At 41.2% G+C, this 17,938-nt stretch overlaps 2 protein-coding genes across 3 annotated transcripts; one reads left to right on the top strand and one right to left on the bottom strand.

The window, feature by feature from the left end:
• Window positions 1–29: 29 nt before the first annotated feature.
• On the bottom strand, window positions 30–10,277 carry cnot11 (CCR4-NOT transcription complex, subunit 11). 2 transcript variants are annotated; one of them, XM_071520159.1, is made up of 7 exons: window positions 9,557–10,277; window positions 7,709–7,873; window positions 5,486–5,638; window positions 3,710–3,912; window positions 2,232–2,434; window positions 1,285–1,381; window positions 30–643 (listed from the first exon to the last, which is right to left on the bottom strand). In XM_071520159.1, exons 1-7 carry the CDS (start codon window positions 9,873–9,875, stop codon window positions 446–448), a joined length of 1,338 nt encoding a protein of 445 aa, XP_071376260.1. In that variant the 5' UTR covers window positions 9,876–10,277; the 3' UTR covers window positions 30–445. The 2 variants fall into 2 exon arrangements, with proteins under 2 accessions (XP_071376260.1, XP_071376261.1); XM_071520160.1 differs by lacking the exon at window positions 30–643 and adding an exon at window positions 746–865.
• Window positions 10,278–10,535: 258 nt separating this feature from the next.
• On the top strand, window positions 10,536–16,940 carry rpl31 (ribosomal protein L31). The gene is made up of 5 exons (XM_071520157.1): window positions 10,536–10,574; window positions 11,841–11,947; window positions 14,052–14,177; window positions 15,578–15,690; window positions 16,875–16,940. The coding sequence occupies exons 2-5, from the start codon at window positions 11,841–11,843 to the stop codon at window positions 16,904–16,906; spliced, it is 378 nt and encodes a 125-aa protein (XP_071376258.1). The 5' UTR covers window positions 10,536–10,574; the 3' UTR covers window positions 16,907–16,940.
• The last annotated feature ends 998 nt before the right edge of the window (window positions 16,941–17,938 follow it).

Raw genomic sequence — 17,938 nt, 5'->3', positions numbered from 1 at the left:
CAGACAGCCTGAAAGACTCACTTCAACAGTCTGTTTAATGAAACAAAACTTGCAAAGCATCAATTTCCTAAAGAAAGAGCATTAGTTTCAAAAACATTTTTTTCCATTTCGAAATGTGTCCGTCCGTTTTTCTTCTTCCAGAAAAGAGAGAAGGGAAAAAACAGCAACAGAGTTCAGAAAAGAGTCCAGACAGAGAGCAGGGAGTCCGTCTGGAGAATATCACCAAATATTTACAGTCTCATTTCCCAAAAACATCTCATCAGGTTTGCTCGAGTGACTTACAGTGACATAAAGATGATGAGATCGATGCGGTGTTGATGTGGAACCAGCAGAGAGCGCCTTCTGTCAGCTCAGAGCGTGAAGGGGGGGCGGGGGGGGGCGGCGGGGCTTTGTTCTGGCAGCTCGGGCCCGTCTTCCCATCCGCGCGGCGACTCTGAAGGGGGCGTTATTTGGCGGGTTTGGCCTCGGCGGGGTTCTCTCCGGTGTCCAGGGTCTTCAGCAGGCGGAACAGGCCGGCGGCCTCGCGGATGCGGCTGAACTCGATGCAGAAGGCCTGAACCTCGATGAACAGGTCCTGAACGTTGATGATCTTGTTGCGGATCAGAGACTGGAGGAAGACGCACACCAGGCGGACCAGGCGGTTCTGCAAGAAAGAGATCGGCATGCTGAACTGAAGAAAAAAAAATCCAAAAGTAACTGTCTGGTAGTGCGGGGGCGACACACCGAAAACGTACCAAAACCCACACTGGCTCTCTCTCATGTCGGTTTGTTCAGTAAATACATTTGTAAAGTATCAAATTTGCATAAACGGTTTCATCTGTGTTGCTTTCATCAGTTCAAAGCAGCAGAGCGAGTGGCGAATCAGCTGCGTCAAGCCAGACAGAGAAGGACAGAACAAGACAGGAAGGAAGGTGGGTTAACCTTCAAAATAAAAGCATACTTTTTATATTTATGGCACTATTGGAGAATGTAGTATTTCTGCACCGGACAAACAAATTATGGTTTCATTTATCGTTATCAAGGTAAGTGTGACAGTATATAGTGATATGATATATAATGATATGATTCTCAGGTCGTATTGCCAAGCTCTAACTGTTTTGGTGTTTCAACAGGGATCCAAACCATTTCTTTGAGTAACAAGTTCAAACCTTTTTCTTGTTTTTGTTTTTTTTAAGCAGTTTCTCATAAAATACATGCATGCTCAGTCAGCTTTACCTCAATAACTAAAGGACTTAAGGTAAAATAATGATTATTATTCCAGTGGTTTTGTGTTGTTCTCTGTACCTGCATGTATTTGTCTTTGATCTGCTCACAGGTGGAGATACAGTTGGAGATGTAGAGGTGGATGAACTCTGGAGGAAGGTCCACCGCTGTAGTCAGCCTGGGGAGAGACACACACACACACACACACACACACAGGATTTAGTCAAGGGTTTGTCACAAATTCCGTTCGTGATCTTTTTACTAGTACCAGTCAAATTGAGTCAAAATTGTGGTTATACCAACAGATGAAGCTACATCCTAAGTTCAGGAAGTCGATTTGCTTCATCCCAGCTGATAGAATCAAACCTAAAATCACATTTGATTTTTTGGAACAATTAGTTTTCCTAAAGATGCCGTATTTTCGGACTCCACATTTTCCTGTTTATAAACATGTATGATCAAAGATGTTAGATGAAGACAGTGTTGAAGGCATTGTCTGATTTTGTTTGAATGGTTAAATTTAAGGTTATTGCATTTTCTCTGTCCTTTTTTCCAGTCAGTTTCTAAACTAACTCCATGAAACGCATCACAGCTGGACTCGGTGCTGATTGGCTCCCTCACTAAAGAATGACAGAAATCCGTCCGATCCAGCCGCAGGTTTGCAGGTTTCAAAGGTTTTTCAAAACAATTCACAACAGCGGTCAAAAATTGATGGCGGACATTATGGGTCCTAGAGGCAGAAATGTTCAGCATGTCCAAGTTTCACATCTCTACGACTAACAGTGCCCCCTATGGACCAATCAGAACCATTTGTGTCCAAGTTATGAGTCATGAGGACTATCTATGGGCCAAATTAGAAAAAAGTGTCCTGTCTACAGAATAAAAATATTGGAATAGGAATAGATACGAATGGCAATGACATAAATTATTAGAACACAGGGTTTTGCACTTTTTGCACTCCATGCGAGTCATGACAGGTCACCACCGCTGATGCTGCGGTGACCCAAAATACCCATGAGCCTCCTCACCTGTTGACCACCTCCATGGAGTGCAGCGACATGTCCATGTTGACGAGCACGGAGAAATACTCGGTGATCTGGCTGCTCTGCATCAGCTTCAGCAGCATCTCGATGGCCACCAGCGGGTTGTTCTCCACCAGGTCCGGCAGCTTGGCCGGGGACAGGCCGATGTGGTACACCAGCTTCGGGTCTTTCTCCAGCTCGCCCAGCAGCTACAGGGAGAGAGAGGGGGAGAGAGAGAGGGAGAGAGAGAGAGTGAGAGAAACACGTGATGAACTGATGAAACTCTGTCTAGGAGAAGAACCACAATTTACACACTTAGCCGCAAAATATGTAACACTCTGCCATGATATTAGAGAAAAAATGAATGTTAATTAGAACTTCTTGAATATTCTAATTGTATTTTTATATTATTATATCATTATATCATATCTCTCCGGTTAATACAATACATTTGATTGCTTTGAATCTAATTGCCTAATTGTACCCTCTTTTACAAATGTAACATATTTTATATGTTACAAATGTAATACTCTTTTACAAATGTAACATATTTTATATGTTACAAATGTAATACTCTTTTACAAATGTAACATATTTTATATACATGTATGTATGTATGTATACTATATATATAATTGTTTATTTTTCTGCTTTGGCAATAATGGTTGATTACCATTCATGCCAATAAAGCTTATTTGAATTGAATTGAACTGAATTGAATTGAGAGAGAGAGAGAAAGAGAGAGAGAGAGAGAGAGACGGTGAGTGTGGAGCAAGAAAAAAAGAGAGGCTTTGGGAGAGAATATATTTTAGAGGAGGTATCATACAGGAGAGAGAGAGGAGAGAGAGAGACTCAGATGTGATACACAATAGAGGAAAGGGGAGAGAGAGAGAGAGAGAGAGAGAGAGATAGAGAGAAAGAGAGCGAGAGAGAGAGAGAGGAGGGGGGAGAGAGAGAGACCGAGACACACAGAGAGAGAGAGAGAAGGAGAGGGACAGAGATGGTGAAGGTGGAGACCAAGAAAAAGAGAGAGGCTTTGGGAGAGAATATATTTTAGAGGAGGTATCATACAGGAGAGAGAGAGGAGAGAGAGATTCAGATGTGATACACAATAGAGGAAAGGGCAGAGTGTGTGTGTGTGAGAGAGAGAGTGATAGAGAGAAAGAAAGAAAGAGAGAGCAAGAAAAAGAGACAGACTGTGGGAGAGAAAATATTTTAGAGGAGGTATCATACAGGAGAGAGAGATTCAGATGTCATACACAATAGAGGAAAGGAGTGAGTGAGAGAGAGAGAGACAGAGAGAGAGAGCAAGAAAAAGAGACAAACTTTGGGAGAGAAGATATTTTAGAGGAGGCATCATACAGGAGAGAGAGAGGAGAGAGAGATTCAGATGTGATACACAATAGAGGAAAGGGCAGTGTGTGTGTGAGAGAGAAGGAGAGAGAGAGCTAGAGAGAGAGAGAGAGAGAGATGGTGGGTCTGACCTGTGACTGCTGCTGGGCGGACAGTGGGCTCTTGAAGGCCTTGGACATGATGCGTTTGATCTCCACTCCGGTGCTGTTCTTCACGCACATGGAGCGGTCCCACTGGACGCTGTGGTCCGGCTCGGTGGGGTTCAGCCACGCCAGCTCGTCCTCGCACACGTGGAGGGGAGGGGGGGGCCGGATGAACTCTGGACGGAAGTGACCTGAGGAGGGGGGGGAGGAGAGAGATTGTTGCAATGTACTGAAATAACATCTTAGTATGTACAGAAAACTGAGATACCGGTATTATAAAGGTGTCCTCATATTCAGAGAGTCAGCATTGTGTGTCAGGATGTGAACAGCAATGAATTATAATCACTGGACACCGGGACAGGAAACGCATTTTTTGACTAGAAAAGATCCTGGTTGGTCATCTGCCACATTGCCTAAAACTAGACTTAAACTTCACAACCAAAATTCACCAGTGTTTACTATGGAAGCCCATTTCCGCCAGTGTGATGAAAAAAACAAAGATCCTGTAAGTCATTATAATGAGAAACTTTCTCAAAATAATGACGTAATATCTCAAAATAATGACTTAATATCTCAAAATAATGACTTAGTATCTCAAAATAATGAGACACTTTCTCAAAATAATGAGTATCTCAAAATAATGAGAAACCTTCTCAAAATAATGAGTATCTCAAAATAATGACTTAGTATCTCAAAATAATGAGAAACTTTCTCAAAATAATGAGTATCTCAAAATAATGACTTACTATCTCAAAATAATGAGAAACTTTCTCAAAATAATGAGAAACTTTCTCAAAATAATGACTTAATATCTCAAAATAATGAGAAACTTTCTCAAAATAATGAGTATCTCAAAATAATGACTTAGTATCTCAAAATAATGAGAAACTTTCTCAAAATAATGAGAAACTTTCTCAAAATAATGAGTATCTCAAAATAATGACTTAGTATCTCAAAATAATGAGAAACTTTCTCAAAATAATGACTTAGTATCTCAAAGATACTAACTCATTATTTTGAGAAAGTTTCTCATTATAATGACTTACAGGACCGAAATGGGCTTCCATAGTTTACCTCTCTGTTTTGTTCTTGCTGATGTGGAGTGACTTTAATGGGTACTTTTGAAAGATGCTACACAAATAAAATGTACCATTATCATTTAGAAACTGATACAGATGGAGGAAAACCAGGACCACCACACCGACCACAGCGGCCCAAACCACTCCAGACACTTTCACCATTTTACCTTCCAACTGTGTTGTTAAGAGTAAAACAAGAACTACAACTTACTTACAAATGTTTTTTTTTTTTTTTAGCTTTAACCAGCGTTTTCTGCTGTCTGATGGTGATTTCACACTCTGTTTGTAACCTTCTCTACTCTTATCCTTCTGAAGACAAAAGACAGAAGAAGGGGTGCTGCCTACTAACAACTATTTTCATTATCGATTCATCTATTTATTTTTCTGATTCATCGATTAATCATTCAGTTTATCAAATGTCAAACATTATGACAAATGCTCATCACAAATTACCAGAGCTCAAAGTGATTCTTCAAGTTTCTTCCTTCCAATGAATCAGTTATCAAAATTAGAATCAATTACCTTTCTGTCGATCCACTAATGCATTAATCGACTAATCGTTTCAGTGCTGTCACCATCCAACCAATGAAATCCTTTCCCTTCATGTCTGTTCTCCTGCTTTTTGATAATAGCTGACACTCCTACCTGAGAAAGTTACTTAAAAGTTGATAAAAACGCCACTTACTCTCTAGTGGAGGGCGGGGCCCCGTGACGAGAGAGTCTGTGATCTGATTGGCCACCGAGCTGTCAAATCCCGAGTTGGACGAATCAGGATCCGGGTCGTTCAGGATGCTGGGGAAACTGGCCTTGCTCTGCGTGGGAAGCTCAGACTGACGCTCTGCACCACAAACACAGAACAGACAGTTAATAAGACTGTAGTGAATAAAGTTTATTATTATTACAAAATGACTGTATGAGAAATATAAAGTACATCAGAGAAGGGGCTGCGCTGTACTACTAGCCTATATATGGAGACTCAAGACTCAAAACACTCAACTTTCCAGATTATCAGATTCATTCACTAAGAGGCAGGTTGATAGTGCTCAGAACCAGACTAGTTTTAACATTGTTTAGTATTCACTGATGAAATATTCCCATAGAAATCTGTGAGCCAGTGACCAGTAGGGATGTAACAGTATGAAATTTCACAGTACGGTACGATATCTACCAAAATACCACGGTATACGGTATTTCACTGTATTAATTTTTTCCCCCTTTTAAGTATTTTGCTTTGAAGAAGAATATTGCTTTATTGAACTGAAACGTGTGTGCGTGCCTGTGCGTGTGTCTGTGTGTATTTAACTGAAACTCTCATGCATTAGCATTGTAACATTTACATCAAAATATTTAACGCAAGGGTCCTCCTGCTGCGTGAGTAGTGAGATAACGTTAATGTTCTAGCTCCCTGCAGTGCAACATCGGATAGTTTATTTTGCATTAAAGACGGAAAATACACACAACAATCTTGTAATCTAGTTAGGGCTGGGCGATATGGACCAAAAATCATATCTCAGTATTTTTAGGCTGAATGGCGATACATGATATATATCTTGGTATTTTCTACGAAGTGGGCTAAATGTTCAGTTATAAGTAGGGCTGGGCGATATGGACAAAATCAAATATCACAATATTTTTGACCAAATACCTCAATATTGATATTGCGACAATATTGTAGGGATGACTATTGGTGCTTTCACAAAATATTTACACAACGAGATTTTTGATAAATAATCATCAGTAATGTGGATATGACTAAGTGGGTAAAGGCAAATAATAGAACAGCTAGAACAGTCTGGTAAGTTCAGAAAATGACATCACTTTACTGTAATGCAGCCTTTAAAACCAGGAAAAGACAACACTTATGCCATATCACGATATCCAAAATCTAAGACGATATCTAGTCTCATATCACGATATCAATATAATATTGATATATTGCCCAGCCCTAAATCTAGTGCAGTTTAATAATGTATATTAAATTACAAAGTCCACTGTTGCAATTCAATATTGCTAGCAACTTGAAGTGTGATGTTTCATTTTTTCCCCTGGCTATCACGAGCGGAGCTGTGGAACATAAATTTATACCGTGGGCACGGGGTTACAGGGAAAGGCTTACGGTTCAGAACCGTGGTTGCTTGATACCGCGGTATACCTTAAAACGATATACAGTTACAACCCTAGTGACCAGCACACTGATGCATATTGCTCAATCATGCTCAACACACATATCTGTATGCTACTAGCTGTATTAGTCACTTAGTTGAAGAAAACTCATGACAACAGACATGTTGGTCTGCTGTTGCTGCTCCAAAACCAAAGTCTGGGGCAGATGAGTTAAAGTGGTTTGATACATGACACTGGGCCACTGGAAACACACAGTGCTTTTGAAAATGCATGTGTCTGATTCTTCATGTGTGTTTCTGTCTTAAAGGAATAGTTCACCCAAATATGAAAATTCTGTCATGATCTATTCACCCTCATGCCAGTTGGAACACAGGTGAAGGTTAACACACAGGGAGGGTGCCGGCACAACTCTGTTGCAGTCTTTGTGAGATTTGCACTAAATAATGGTGTAAATACTCACTGTGCAGCTGTTTGGCTTCAGAAGACTTGGACTATGCTTCAGGAGCTGTATGGAGGAACTTTATGGTCATTTTTAGTTTGGAGTTGTGCTGGCCACCTCCCTGTGTGTTATATGGACTAACTTCACCTGTGTTTCAACTGGCATGAGGGAGAGTAGATGATGACAGAATTTTCATTTTTGGGTGAACTATTCCTTTTACAAACCTCACATTTTCGACTGCAACTGAAGTTACTTGGAAGCACAGTTCTGGGATGTTACAGATTTCAACAGCAGAAGCAGGATATATACAGTATAGGATAAAAAGCTCTGGTAGTGTATAGCTACCTGCCAAGGCGAGCTGCAGCCCACTGATGTCTATGGCCTGGGGCATGTTGCCGACGTCCATGCAGGACACCTGTCTGGGCGTCTTCTTGAAGAGCTCTCTGGGCGGAGCCAGCATCAGCTGGGACAGGAAGAACTTCTCTGGCTGGGTGATGGGAGGCAGGAAGCCTGCAGAGATCAACCGACCAATCAGACGTGACGATGGAAAACACCTTCACTCTGCGCGGTGGAGCGTTTGTTCCTTCTTCCTCTGTTTATGTTTGGGCTGTGGCTGGTAAGTCTGTCTACTCTGTAACCAACCATCATTTGGAGGTTCTATTCTATTCTATTCTATCCTATTCTATTCTAAAAACCTCACTGGCTGCTAAAAGTGTCTGGTGAATTGTGGGATATTCCAGCCACTGAGGATAAAATAAAGTTTCCTCCAAGGATGATTTGTTATATACAAAACTTCTACCAGCATTAAAAAGTGTCCTCATATTCAGAGTGTCAGCATCATGTGTCAGGATGTGAACAGCAATGAAGTATAATCATTGGACAACGCGACAGGAAACTTGTTTTTTTATTCTACTCGCTGCTTTTTTGAAAAGATCCTGAATAATTATCTGCCACATACACACACGCCTAATATTAGACTTAAACTTTACAACCAAAATTCACCAGCATTTAGCCTACCTCTCTGTTTTTTGTTCTTGCTGATGTAGAGTGACTGAGTATCTTGAAAGGTGCTACACAAATAAAACGTCCCATCATCATTCAGAACTTGACAGAGAAGGAGGGAAACTCTGGAACCCACTGCAGGTTTTGCTCTGTGATCTTTCTGCTGAGACTGCATTGTGCGGGCAGTTTGCACATTATTGTTCCTCAGTTGCTTAAGCTAAGAGATGAGAGTTTTTGTCTCTTTCGCTAAGAAACGGGGCAAATGTTGAATCTGTTGGTGGCACAAACAAGCCCCTGAAGAGAGCACTGTGCAGGCCGCTTCACCACCTGTAGGAGTTAACTGATTCAGGTGCAACACTAACCCACCAAGGCTGCTACCTTTGGGCCCATTACAACTGGAGCATCCTCTGATCTGATCTGATCTGAGACTTTAGGATGAAAACCCTCTTTCTTGCTTCCTCACTTGCTGGTGATGATGTTGCATTAGGGCTGGGCGATATGGTTGAAATCAATATCACGATAATCATCAGGATTTTTCTCGATATCAGTATATATCACAATATGGTTCATGTATGCGAAATCACGTTAAATAATCAAATTAATGTTCATCTCATTGAACCGAATGGTAATGTTAGGTGTGATGTCAAACAAAACAGAAATATTCAAATAATATTCCTACCGTAGCTCATTTTATGAGAGTTTTAAGTAAAATTTGCTTGTCATCATCAATTTAGACAGCAGAAATGTGTGTCACGATATTAAAATATCTTCATATCATCACGATATGATTCCACTGACAGACAATAAACGATAATATTGAATTATCGCCCAGCCCTATGTTGCATCTTGCAGCAATGGCAGCAGCTATTCTGAATAGCAAAACCTAGTTTGTGCATAGTCTTCATGCCACGTTTCAAAGCATCTTATGTGTACTATAATATTGGGGAGTTGGTGGGTAAGTGTTAGTGAATTGGCAGAATCTCAATTTGCATGGCTTAATATTTGGGTAAAATGATGATTTGCATACAAAACTAATGAAAGACCGATGGAGTTACATGTTTTTGACCAGAGCAGCAATGTTAGGCTCAGATTTGGTCATTTTGAGTGAATCTGAGCCTCAGTGGTTCTCCCTCTCCCTCACTTTCTCTCACACAAACACACACACACACACACACTTCCTCTCCGACCTACCGGACAGGACCTTCTCCTGCTCCTCTCCCGCCGGTGAGGGGTTCAGCAGGTGGGCGAACACCGCGGCGAACGGGTTGGCGGCCAGCGGCTCGGTGCGGTACATCTCCCACAGCAGGTAGAGCGCGGTGAGCCGCTGCGGGGAGCTGGGCAGCAGGTCCGGCTGCTGCAGCAGCATCACCAGCACCGAGCCCACCCTGAAGTGCTCCGCTTTCCCGAAGTAGTGATGGAAGGCGGTGGAGAGGCTTTCAAACGTGTTGGTGCAAGCCTCCTCCGAGATGATGCCCAGGAGGTTGGACAGCTCCTTCGGGGCGAGGGTCATGTTGACGCTCCCTCTCCTCTCCTAGTTATTTAGCCGTAAACTATCAGTTAATAAAGCATATAAATACGTAATAAGCTTTCGTAAATTAATTCATGTTTGTAGGAGAAAGTTCAGTAACGTTACAGGATGAAAATCATTCCACAAACTCCAAAGCGGGGAGTTCTGTTAGCAACGTTAGCTAGCTAGCTAGCGCTAACTAATGGATGCCGGTGAACTCATGGCAAAAAGTAAACAGTTTAGTGCGCAAAATCCACACTGATCACCTCAGCGTCTTCATAACAGTCTTACAAAACCGAAAAGCATCAACTACGACAAGTATTGAAGTCTCTTGAAGTGTTATCGCAGCTGTCAAATATCCATCAGCTTCAACTTCATTCACAACATTGGAGCGTTACCGTTTGACCTCTTCACTTGACCTGGACAGAGAAGTGCATTGTGGGATATGTAGTTGTGCGCGCTGACGTTCCCTCATGATTCCCTCCCAGCTCGGACTGTTTTCTCGTATGAGCGACAATCCTCAAGCTCTTTATTCACGGTAATATCTGCTCATATGATCTGTTTCGTGTCAGTGTAGCTGGCTCATAGAGCAGAAAACCCCACTTTTAAAAAATACAACTGACCCGGATATAAACGTTAATGTCACACGCCTTTTCTACCCACAAGCCCTCGCAACTTCCTTTCCGACTTTTCTCGGGCAAAGTGAGTACAGTCACACACAAACCCCGCGGTTTATCCAGCTTCATCCTGACCCTGACTCATAATAATATATTGTTTTCACCCATCTTTTGCTTCCCGACCCATAAATCTCCCATGTCGATGCAATCTTAACGGATTTAGAGCCACAGTTTGACGGATAATTTAATCTGAAATGTAGCAATCACTCGGCTAAGCTAATTTAGCTCCGGCAGTCCATTGCCGGTTCATTGACAGTTAGCCAGGTTAACCAGGTAGAGGCAGTTACCTGTCCCCACTAACCTGTAGTGCTCCTGACAGTGGTTTAAATGGTTAAAACGGTATGCTATTATTCTTAATTTAGCTTTGTAAGTGAGCAGAATCTTAGCTAAACTGTCCCAGATCCAGTACAGCTGCTATAGCAACAGTACAGCAGGCTAGGGAAGCTAATATCTAACCGACTGTTCTACAATACAGCTTTCAGTTCAGTGTTTACATCCTTGCACACGTATCTTCACATGCAACAGTGTTTCAGGTCATTGTTTACACTTCACACCACATCTGCCACTCACACAGCTGTTGTAAGGTTCAGTGAACAGCTTCATGGTGCTGTATGGGTTCATATCCTCCCATTCATTCATATATACCAGTGATTCCCAACTTTTTTCATATCAAGGACCCCTAATATAGTCCACGTTAGAGCCACAGACCTCCATTTGATGAGATTTTGTCTCTCGGACCCAAATCTGAGAATATTTATATTGTCAGATATGATTTTGTCCAGAATTCCATGACTATCTGTATTGCAGGTAGAGAGATAACAGAGAAACTATGATCAAAATAATCATTCTTCTACATTCTTTAATTGTGTTAACTTCTTGTCAGTTAAATAATGCTGAAGTTTAACAATTCATCAATTTCCTTGGGACCCCCTGGAACCACCTCAAGGCCCCCTGGTGGTCACCGGACCCCACGTTGAGAACCACTGATATATACCACAACATTGTTTCTCAATCTGGGGGTCGGGACTCTCCAGGGTGTCGCAACATTATTTTGGGGGGGGGTCATGAGATGATTCATGGGATAGGAACAAAACATATTTCTACTATACAAGCCATTATCATGTCTATTTTTTCAATTTTTTTTTTCTTGTGAATTACTGAACCGTTTTCAGCCTCTAGACCTCCTCTGATAATAAATGAAACCACCTGTGTACGCCTGTGATGAGGGGTTGCGAGTAACAGAACTGTTGTGTATGAAGTGTTAATGTTTGTTTGTTTTTTACTCTTCCAGATGGCACCAAACAAGAAGGGAGGTGAGAAGAAGAAAGGGCGCTCGGCCATCAACGAGGTGGTGACCAGGGAATACACCATCAACATCCACAAGCGCATCCACGGCGTGTGAGTAGCACTGGTGTCTGTACAGTGTGATGCTGGGGTCGAGGCTGTAGTGTGGGCTTCTGGGAAGTTGTGAGGAAGGACCTTGTACCTTCAGATAGCCGAAGCTTGTGTTAGGGCTGGGCGATATATCAATATTATATCGATATCGTGATATGAGACTAGATATCGTCTTAGATTTTGGATATCGTAATATCGTGATATGGCATAAGTGTTGTCTTTTCCTGGTTTTAAAGGCTGCATTACAGTAAAGTGATGTCATTTTCTGAACTTACCAGACTGTTCTAGCTGTTCTATTATTTGCCTTTACCCACTTTGTCATTATATCCACATTACTGATGATTATTTATCAAAAATCTCATTGTGTAAATATTTTGTGAAAGCACCAATAGTCATCCCTACAATATTGTCGCAATATCGATATTGAGGTATTTGGTCAAAAATATTGTGATATTTGATTTTGTCCATATCGCCCAGCCCTAATTACAACTGAACATTTAGCCCACTTCGTAGAAAATACCGAGATATATATCGTGTATCGCCATTCAGCCTAAAAATACCGAGATATGATTTTTGGTCCATATCGCCCAGCCCTAGCTTGTGTTGACAGTGTGTGTGTGTGTGTGTGTGTGTGTGTGTGTGTCTGAGAGAAGGCGGTTAATGTCTACTAACGCTGTGTTCAAGTCATATTGCATTTACCGTAAATATGGACTGAGTGTCAGATGGATTTTGATGAGACTTGAAAGAGTGTGTGAGTGTGTGTGTGTGTTTCTCTGTATTCCAAAACTAATCCACTAGCCGCTGCAGCTGATGGGCGACCAAGTTAGTTTCCTGCTCTGCTTGGAAGAGGTTTTGTTTTGCTGTCAGTGAAGTGTAGTCTGAGTGTCAGTGAAGTGCAGTCAGTTGTGGATGTTCTTGTGAGTGGAGCAGCCTCCTAGCTTGTTGCAATGAACCAGATTCCCAGCAGCAGGGTGGGACGAAGATTTTTGTTCGGAGTCTGAATTTATCCGGCAGCGAACAACATGTTGTGGAAACAAAGCGGTATGAACAAACAGAAGGAAACCGGTCTCTGCAGTGTGAGCAGGTCTACAGGTCCAACTAGTCTAATTCTTCACACACCGGCTGCCAGTATGTGGTTGTCTGTAATCGGCCTAAAATATCATATGGTTGATAGAGAGCCTAAGTTCCTCCCCTTCCGCTGTCCACCGTGGGACCTTATTTCGGAAAAAATATGTACGGTAGTCAACGGCGAGAGACAAATAATTGTTGAAGTATAAGACTGTGAAAATACGTAATTAGAAAGACTCAAAAGTGGCGTAAGTGACGTTCTCTCTCCACAAGCTACCCAGAGCCTGAAGCTCAGTCCCTCTCAGATAGCAGTAGTATTATACACAACCTGGAAGGTAGACAGTAAGAACGGATTTAAACTGCTTTAGGATAGTTTCAGTACAGTGGGGGCTAACGTTAACGCCATGCCTTTGTGTTTCCTATGTTTCCTTCATGTTGGTGTTGGTGAGACAGAGATGTAGTTCACTGAGCGCTTTCACACAAAACTAAACGTTACTTTACTGTTTTACCACAAACTGCCACTTTCTTGACTTGCAAAATTATCTTTTAAATTGAGAAAACATCATATGTGTAATTCTTGGCACAATTCAAACGGGATCAAACAATTATTTGTCTCTCGCCGTTGACTACCGTACATATTTTTTCCGAAATAAGGTCCCATGGTGGACGGCGGGAGGGGCTTAGGCTCTATATTGTGTTGCCTTGTGGGGAAGGATCTCCATTCCCCTTTCCCATTGATTGCTTCTGTTTCAGGGAAGTTCGTCTCTGTTTCTAAGTTTACTGTCGCTTTTGAAGAGGTGAGGAGGAGTCTCACTCAGGCCAAGTCGAATTTTAGAAAGCAAGAAAACCTTTAAACAACTGGATCGCTGTCTGCCAAAGTGTCTGGTAGAGCAGACAGATTTCCCAGAGTCAGCTCCCTGGAGTCCAGTGGGTTTTAAGAGATGAGATGGGATTTGCACTTTATTGATCCCCTGGGGGAAATTTGGGACTTTCTCGGTGTATGTTGTGGTTGATCTGATGAGACCGGTTTCTCCCGCAGAGGGTTCAAGAGGAGGGCTCCCCGCGCCATCAACGAGATCCGCAAGTTTGCCGTGAAGGAGATGGGAACCCCCGACGTGCGCATCGACACTCGCCTGAACAAGGCTGTCTGGACCAAGGGTGTGAGGTGAGGCACGGCACATGTCGGCTTTAATATTGACGAAGAGGATGGAGTCAGTCAGATCCTGAAATGATCACCTGCCGAGCCCCAAATGCTGCTAAAGTTTGTCTTTGGCAGATAAAAGTTGTTCTTGGTGGATTGAATTCCTCTGTGATAGTCTTCAGTCTCTGCTGTGCACAAACTTTTGTCCCTGCTGGCCACCGTACACTCTTTGTGAATCAAATCAAAGCTAAACAATGGCTCTGTATCAAACAGGCTCCTGATTGGCTGCCTGCTGCTCTGCGTCTAAACTCGTGTTTCTCGGCTGTCTGGATGTTTAACTTAAACTAGCATAACGCTGAGTTGAAACTTGACATAAAACTGCCTAAAACTGAAGATCCATTGTAGAAATGAGTGAACAAGTTTAGAACTCTAAATGTCTCTTTATACATTACTGATTCTATACACAAAATAGCATTGAATTTTTTCAGTGATAATTGCATGTTAATTATTTTGGCCTGTAAAAATTATTCATGGCCAAAGAGTTAATTTCTGACGTGCTCTCAGCTCACGGTTCAGTTTAATAAACCAGTGATTCTCAACCTTTTTCATATCAAGGACCCTAATTTAGTCCACATTAGGGCCACAGACCCCCATTTGATGAGATTTTTTCTCTCGGACCCAAATCTGAGAATATTTTTATTGTCAGATATGATTTAGTCCAGAACTCCATGACTATCTGTATTGTAGGTAGAGATAACAGAGAAACTATGATCAAAATAATCATTCTTCTACATTCTCTGTGTTAACTTGATTTGGACAAACAGGGAGAATCTGCAGTCTCAGTCAGTGGGGACGAGACGCTCTGCTGCAGGGCTGCAACTAACGATTATTTTCATTGTCGATTAATCTGTCGATTATTTTCTCGATTAATCGATTAGTTGTTTGGTCTATAAAATGTCAGAAAATGGTGAAAAATGTGGATCAGTGTTTCCCAAAGCCCAAGATGACGTCCTCAAATGTCTTGTTTTGTCCACAACCCAAAGATATTCAGTTTACTGTCATAGAGGAGGAAAGAAACCAGAAAATATTCACATTTAAGAAGCTGGAATCAGAGAATTTTGACTTATTTTTCTTAAAAAATGACTCAAACCGATTAATCGATTATCAAAATAGTTGGCGATTAATTTAATAGTTGACAACTAATCGATTAATCGCTGCAGCTCTAGTCTGCTGCAGCATCACTTTGTTATTAAGGCTGATAGGTGGAGTTTTATATAGAAATCTTATCCAAACCATCTGTGACAAGTACTGAAGCACGGCTTTGCACCGGCTGGAAACTCTGAACTGATGTTTAAAACCATTTCTGTGACACTGTGTTTCCTGCGGTGTTTCAATGTTTGGTTTTCTCCGGTCTCGTCCTGCAGGAACGTGCCATACCGCATCCGCGTGCGTCTGTCCAGGAAGCGTAACGAGGACGAGGACTCGCCCAACAAGCTGTACACGCTCGTCACGTACGTCCCTGTCACAACGTGCAAAGGTGAGCCGGAGCCGTTTACCTCATCAGGGCCGGGCCGTTCATTCAGTGAACAAATCAAATGCATTAAATCATAATGTAAGGACAGTGGTGGAAGAAGTACTGAGATCTTTTACTTCAGTAAAAGTAGCAATACAACAATGTAAAGATCCTCCATTACAAGTAAAAGTCCTGCATTCAAAATCTTACTTAAGTAAAAGTACATAAGTATTGGCAGCAAAATGTACTTGGAGTATCAAAGTAAACGTACTCATTATGCAAACTGTCCCCATTTAGAGAGTTATATTTTTCATAAATTACTGGAATATTAATACTGATTTATTGACATACATGTACATGTAAGCAGCATTTTAAAGTTGTCAACGTGAAGCTAATCTTAACAATTTAGCTATACTTTTGGGTAGTCTAATCTATAACAATGCTATTTTATAGATATTTTATAAAGATGATTAAATGTTTTAAATATAAAATATTGATCTGAAAAGTAACTAGTAACTATAGCTGTGAAACAAATGTAATGGAGTAAAAAGTACAATATTTCCCTCTAAAATGTAGTGGAGTATAAGTACAAAGTAGCATCAAATGGAAATACTCAAGTAAAGTACAAGTACCTCGAAATTGTCCTTAAGTACAGTACTTGAGTAAATGTACTTAGTTACTTTCCACCACTGTGTAAGGATTACGATTACATGTCCTACATCAAATCCCAGCTGAAAGGTTCCTTTAACATTTTATATTCAGTATTGATTATATACTGTATAACACTATGTGGAATCTCAGATATGTGTTAATTAAAGTTAATTCATGAATCGACCCCAAACCTGGATCTCATGTCCTGTCAGAGACCGCTGAACAAAACTCACAGCTGATTTACATGACATTGAAATTTGGAAATTTAAAGTTTATTTGGATTTGAAGTATTTTGGGCACACATTTATTCTCAATGGGGAATATTTTTCTTTTCCCCATTTATTTTAAGCAAACCACTCGCTCCTCCTCTCCTCCCTGTGTGTGAAGAGTTATTTGTGGTTAAACTTCTGCTGTGAAACAAATTTAGTAGTCAGACCTTTTGTTGTTTGGGTCAGTGAGAAACAACTCCAGCTGAAGGCTTTAAAGCTAAAATAAAGTGAATGTGTCTAAGTGTTAGCTTGATTTAACTCTCTCTCTCTCTCTATCTCTCTCCTCAGGTCTGCAGACAGTCAATGTGGACGAGAACTAATCTCCCATTTTGGAAATAAATGAGTAAAATGCGATTTCTGTCTCTGGTTCCATTTTTTTCTTTATTTCTATGCATTCAGTGTTAATATTCTGTATATGGTTAGTGAGTTACAGGCTAACAGAGAATCACTGACTTTGGGGTTTTATCACGACCAGGAAGGAAGCTACACAACCCAAGACACTACCAGAGTTACACAGACCTTTTTCAGGAACGCCCTGATCACATTCACACCTGGAAGCTGAAATCACAGCAGCGGGATCTGTTGTTGAATCTGTTCACCAACGTGTTCAATGTCAGTTTCCATTCAAATGAATAGGAAGATGAACAAACTCGTCCAGCTGCATCTGATCCTGGTCAGTAGTTTATATTCTGGTTTTCATGGCAGTCAAGAGCCAAATAACCCCCATGTTAAAACTAAGTGGAATATTGCTTTATAGTTTCTTGCTAAATGAATTACAGCAGAGATGCTGTGATCAACCAACACCAAAACGAGGACAAAAACAGTTAAGGCCAAGATTTTCTTTTTAATTTTTTTTTACAAATGAAAGCCATTTTGACAAAAATCTACGTGGACGAGATTGGTAAATTGTGTCCATTGTGAGTGCTGCTGATAAATAAAACAGTGTGAGACGCTGAGGTGAAAGTCCCGTCCCGTCCAGTCTCATCTGTCCCACACAAGGCAGCGGTTTGGCTTCAGCGAGTAGAAAACATCTCCTGGTTGCTCTTGGTAACACTGGTAAACAACATGGCGGTTGGTCAATTTCAGTAAGAAGAAGAAAGATGTGTTGGAAAAAAAAACCAAGAGGCACGTAATCCTCCCTTCAGAAAGAAACTGTAAAATAAGTTCTCAGGGAACTCAATACATTCACACATTACAGTACAGGGAAATATAGAAGCAGGCGCACGTTTCAGTGTATCACAACTTTCAGAAATGTTGATTTTAAATCCTTAGGCACAACTGAAATATTTGGCAGTAAATAAAAAAAAGACTTTCCTCGACTCCTTCTGTTCTTCACGCATCGTTCAGCTCGA

Source organism: Centroberyx affinis, unplaced genomic scaffold, assembly GCF_046629955.1.
Source record: "Centroberyx affinis isolate AG114_WGS23_722 - 3 ecotype Tasmania unplaced genomic scaffold, CSIRO-AGI_Caff_v1 ptg000773l_1, whole genome shotgun sequence".
Taxonomy (NCBI): Eukaryota; Metazoa; Chordata; class Actinopteri; order Beryciformes; family Berycidae; genus Centroberyx; species Centroberyx affinis.
The sequence above is the reverse complement of the archived record's forward strand: the minus strand, read 5'-3'. Positions and strand labels throughout refer to the sequence as shown.

Excerpts from the sequence above, each read along its gene's own strand:
- cnot11 (XM_071520159.1), bottom strand. The coding sequence starts at position 9,875 with ATGACCCTCGCCCCGAAGGAGCTGTCCAACCTCCTGGGCATCATCTCG. Across the intron at positions 5,639-7,708 it reads GCTGCAGCTCGCCTTGGCAG|AGCGTCAGTCTGAGCTTCCC; the intron begins GTAGCTATACAC and ends TTTGTGGTGCAG. Across the intron at positions 2,435-3,709 it reads CCGCCCAGCAGCAGTCACAG|CTGCTGGGCGAGCTGGAGAA; the intron begins GTCAGACCCACC and ends CTCTCCCTGTAG.
- rpl31 (XM_071520157.1), top strand. The coding sequence starts at position 11,841 with ATGGCACCAAACAAGAAGGGAGGTGAGAAGAAGAAAGGGCGCTCGGCC. Across the intron at positions 11,948-14,051 it reads CACAAGCGCATCCACGGCGT|AGGGTTCAAGAGGAGGGCTC; the intron begins GTGAGTAGCACT and ends TTTCTCCCGCAG. Across the intron at positions 15,691-16,874 it reads CCCTGTCACAACGTGCAAAG|GTCTGCAGACAGTCAATGTG; the intron begins GTGAGCCGGAGC and ends CTCTCTCCTCAG.